This window comes from Rhinopithecus bieti, unplaced genomic scaffold (assembly GCF_001698545.2).
Source record: "Rhinopithecus bieti isolate Rb0 unplaced genomic scaffold, ASM169854v2 scaffold_7884, whole genome shotgun sequence".
NCBI lineage: Eukaryota > Metazoa > Chordata > Mammalia > Primates > Cercopithecidae > Rhinopithecus > Rhinopithecus bieti.
Window position 1 is genome coordinate 5,631,205 of NW_016806331.1, and position 4,871 is coordinate 5,636,075.

A 4,871-nucleotide genomic window follows, 5' to 3' on the forward strand; every position below is an offset into this window, starting at 1 on the left:
ACAAATGGGATAATCAGAAAGATTAGGGCAAGGATCAGAAGTCAAATTTAGGTTCACACATGACAAAACTTCAACAATTCACATTTCACCAGTTCTAACCAAGAAGGTTCCATTTAAATCACTGATTGCTGTCATTTGTTGCTGTCATCCAATGGGTGCATTTTAGTTTAAAGGGATATGCCTCCTTTGTCTGCTCGAGGTCTCAGTGTCTGAGTAAACTCTCTGCCAACTCCTCAGTCACCCTGAGGATAGCAGATGCACAGGCTCAGGCTGGGGTTTAGGATCCACCCCGCATACTCCCACTTGGCCGTGGCATTGGCCCCATGGGTGGACCATGGAGGTGGTGGGTGCTCTATGGCAACAGTCTTTCTTCAGCAGAGTGGAGAGGGAGACACATGTTCTGCCGCACCCATGTTCAGTCTGTTCTGTGGGCAGAGTTTTGGGAACACACTTAGCCCAAATCGGTGCCAGCCTGGCAGTGGGTAAAGGGCCAGCAAGGTTTGTCTGTGGCTCATGACCTGAGGGAAAATGAGGTTTTACTCCTACAACCTCCTGCCTGGAGAATTACACTGTTTCAGATAGGTAACAGCTTTCTCGAAGCTTTCAAAATAAAATAAAACTTTCACCTACATAGCTGCCAGAAAGTCCTTCCTGGAAGCTAACTTGGGCCCTTTGTGCTTATTTTATTTTGGCCAACCCTCCCCGGAGTGTGTGCACCAGATACGAAAACCTTCCAGCAAACCGGGACCTCTCAGATCTTGGCTTTTCAGAACGAAGAATCTGGATTTCCTTAGCCTTTCATCATCATCTTATCACCCAAACCTTTCATTATCTTTTTCAATTTTTTCTTTGAACTCTTTCCAAAACTTGTCTTTTGAGTTACGGAGACCGTAACTTCATTAGATCTTTCCTTTCCAGAGGATACTCCTAGTGCCTCGGAAGAAATAAATTAAATTTCAGTCGGATGTATTTCATTGGGGGAAGGGTGCAGAAAAAAAAAGAAATTGAATTCCTTATATAAATAGCACATTGTCTGGTGCCACAAATGCGTTTTCCTTTTCCCAGTTGTTTTTGGAACAATGGGTCCTTTTTTGGTGGCTTTAATTCCTCAGAGATTCTAACCTCTAAAAGGTCATGATTTGTGTTCTTTTGTGCATACACAGCTTCTGTACTGAAAAAAAAGGCGAGATGTGTGGCCTCTGATTGTCTGGTAAGTCGTGAGGAAACAGACAAGGCTGCAGCCCAGCAGCAGTTAAGCACCTTGTCAAAGTCTGGGAATGAGCATGTGTGGGTCTCTGTGCTTCTAGCCTTTTCTGCACCAGATGTTCCAAGGGGAGCAGAGGGGTCTGTCTTGCTTCTCCGTAACTTCATCTCTCTGTAAGTAGGCTTGCGTTTTACAATGCTGTTCTCATGAGCTGTGCAAACTTTCTTATCCTGATCATTTGGTATCTGTGCACAGACTTTCATGGGGGAAGGGGACAGTCTTTAACTTGTCTTTCTGCTGTGGAGCAGAACAACAGAGGCTGGCCTTTGCTCAGCCATCACCCCAGCCAGGCTGCTTTAAGCGCATTTCATCACTTGTTTCCACTTGAGTTTTTCCTTGCGTCAAATGAAGAAGTTGGGTTCACAGATGACCTCTGAGGTCCCTTCCAGTCCAACCCTGTGACTCTCACAGCGTTCGTCATTCTAATTGCTCCATAGAAGGGTAGTACAAGGAAGGAGGGGGTGAGTTTAGCAGCCAGTTGGGGAAAGGATGCTTGCAGAGAGTGTCAGTGTAACTCGGATTCCCACTTATCTCTTCTCCCTCCCAAGGATCCTGAATCAACGTAGTGTGAAGGGACAGGAAAGAGCACCTATTGATCACCTGTGATGGGTCGGATACTGTCCAACACTCCTTCTGTACACTGGCTCATTTAATCGCTACCTCTCACTATGGAATAGATGTACCAGGTGTTTTCCACCGCAACAACCACCACGTGCCCCATCCACCCCACCCAGATGTGTCTACACCCTCAGATTTCACTTGAAATGTTCTCTCCTTAGTGTAGCCTTCCCCAGCCCCTCAGATCAGGTTAGATCTCCCTGTCCTATGTTCTTATGTCCCCTATGCTTTCCCTCCATTGCACTTAATGCCAGTGTAATTAAATCATTATCTGTATAATAATATTTACATGCCTACTCAACAGAAAACTACTTTAGGGCAGGGATCACATAAGTCTTGTTCATTACTGTATTCCTAGAGCCTAGCACAGTGCTGACAAAATAGTTGAAATTCAGTAGATGTTTGCTGAATAAATGTAAGCATGAATGCATGGATGAAAGCATGGATGAATAGCAAGGCTAGATACGAATCCAGAACTATCTGGCTCTTGGAGACCTGTGTATAATTTCAGAAGAGCTCTACTTCTAAGTTTGTACACAGGGCTTCACTGCTATAACTGGCCTATGGATACTTAGCCACAGTTAGTTATGCTGTGAGTCATTTCTCCAGAAGTGGGACTGATAGCTGCACTTCTGTGGCCATTCCTTTTAACCCAGTGATACTCGTCCGCAAAGATGTCTGTAAAATACTTGGAGATGATGGATCCAGCCTGGTGGTGGTTGGAAGTGGGTGGAGGGAGGCAATGAATTAATCCAAACCAATTGTCCTTGTAAGCATTTAGCCCTATGTCTTAATAATAATCAGCACCAGCCTGGGCAACATAATGAGATCCTGTCTCTGCAAAAATAAAACATTAGCCAAATAAGGTGGCATGCACCTGTAGTCCCAGCTACTTGGGAGGCTCAGGCGGGAGGATTGCTTGAGTGTGGGAGGTCGAGGCTGCAGTGAGCCATGATCATCACATCATTGCACTCCAGCCTGGGTGACAGAGTGAGACTCTGTCTCTAAAGATAAAGAAAAAGAAAAAGAAACCCATCAGCACCACTTCTAATACTTTCTACCAAACGGGCTGAAAACAAGAATCTGCTCTTTCGGGGATCTGGGTCAGTAAAAATGAGCGGGTGAAGAGGAAGGAGGAAAAAGCAAGACATGACAACCTTTAGAGAAGCAAAAATCAAACTCTAATGTGGAAACTGCTGAAAATAGACTGCCTGGGCTGTCAGACTGCATGCAAATCTGATGCTAATTACATGGAAATTAATTACAAGTCCTAACTTCCATATGTCTCGATATGACCCTTGGGGAAAAACCTGCTGCAGGTGTCTACTCCCCACCACAGAGTAGTGAGCGGAACACGGGCTATGATGTTGCCTCCTTCACACTCACTCTTGCCACTGCAGTGAGAAAAGCTGAGAGGAGGCTAAAAATACTAACAATAGAAATTTGATTTCTTCTTTCAGACAAAAAGCCTTGGCATCCACGGGAGGAAGAAGTGTTCAGGCAGCATGTGACTGGTTGGTATGAGATAAATAAATTGAGAAAATAGCATATAATTAACTCTAAGTGCATGTGGATGAGTGGGGAGGTGCAGACTTTCTCTAGTGGACCCTTGCAGAAGAGACAGGAGCCAGAACACTGTGGCAAGGGCATTTATCAAGTCAATTACCTCCTCTGCCCTGGCCCCAGGGTATATTTCTCCTTGGAGCTGTTTAAAGAAAATTCTAAGTAATTCCCAGATAGAGCCCCTCTCATAAGATCTGTCCCTGCTCCAGTCACTTAAAGATTCATTTTAGGGGTATGGATATTGGGCAAATCAATTTAGAGAAGTACCCTACTTACCTTCCAGGGTATCCCTACCCAGGGTGGATCCCACACGGTTACCTTTCTGGGAGCTTCCCTTGTCTTTGGAGGGACATGGGTTTAATTATAGGCTGACCTGAGGGACAGGCTGGGTTGGTCCTAGTGGATTGGGAAAGGATTTGGAGTTGATCCAAGAATGCTTCCTGGAGAGTGGTTTCAGGACTTTTTTAGGGAGTTGTAGGATGAGGAGGCAATATGACAAGAAGGAAGACAGAAGTTGCTGCATCTGAGAGTTGATTGTGAAGTGTGAGTTTCCAGAAGTAGGTTTTTAAATCATGAATGAAAACCCTTCCCTGCGCGCTATGCCGGGGATTTGGGGCACATAGAGGGTGGATCTGTCTCTCAGTTCTTTTTTTCCTTCCGTTATTCTCAAGCAATACCTCATTGGCTTACTTCTGTCTTACAGGTTATTCTCCCACGTCGGTGACCCCTTCCTGGATGACCCCCTGCCCCGGGAGTACGTCCTCTACCTCCGTCCCACTGGCCCCTTAGCACAGAAGCTTTCCGACTTTTGGCAGCAGTCGAAGCAGATCTGCGGGAAGAACAAGGCACACAACATCTTTCCCCACATCACACTCTGCCAGTTCTTTATGGTGAGCGGCAGCCCCCCCCCCCACCCCTGGGAAGCCTGATTCCCAGGATCCCAGCCAACCCTTTGGGACCTGGAACAAAGGGGGAGCCTCGCAGGAAGATGGCAGGAATAGTCACGGGCTCTTAGAGCTGGAGGGACCTTCAAGGGATCAGTGAGGTCCACAATGAGCCCCTCACCGCAACGCTTCCTAGTTTTATCTGCTGAGGCCCAGGAGCACCCCCGGATGGGGTCAGCACCAGATTGTAACCCTCTGTGAGAGACACACTGGTCTGGCTGCTGGAATAGAATCACTGATCTAGCTTCACACTCGTTTGCTGTCTACCCTCTCCACTCTTACAACAAGCAAAGAGGAGAAACTAAGAGCAGGGAACAAAAAAGGTAGTCTATAGACAGGGAAAGGCATTTCCTGTCCATGGGTTTTTTTTTTCCCACTATATATTTCTAGAGAATGCAAAGGTATTTACTTGCCATTGTTACCTAGTCTATAATCCTAGCTGTCAGGAAGCTTATCTACTGACGAATTTTTTTTTTTTTTTT

General features: G+C 45.9%; 1 protein-coding gene across 1 annotated transcript in view; it reads left to right on the forward strand.

The window, feature by feature from the left end:
- Positions 1–1,277: 1,277 nt before the first annotated feature.
- Positions 1,278–4,871, forward strand: part of UBASH3B (ubiquitin associated and SH3 domain containing B) — a 40,681-nt gene continuing 37,087 nt past the window's right edge. The window contains exons 1-3 of the mRNA XM_017875608.1: positions 1,278–1,377; positions 3,343–3,400; positions 4,149–4,335. Of these exons, the coding sequence (XP_017731097.1) occupies positions 1,323–1,377; positions 3,343–3,400; positions 4,149–4,335 (300 nt within the window). The 5' untranslated portion in view covers positions 1,278–1,322. The remainder of the gene's footprint in view (positions 1,378–3,342; positions 3,401–4,148; positions 4,336–4,871) is intronic.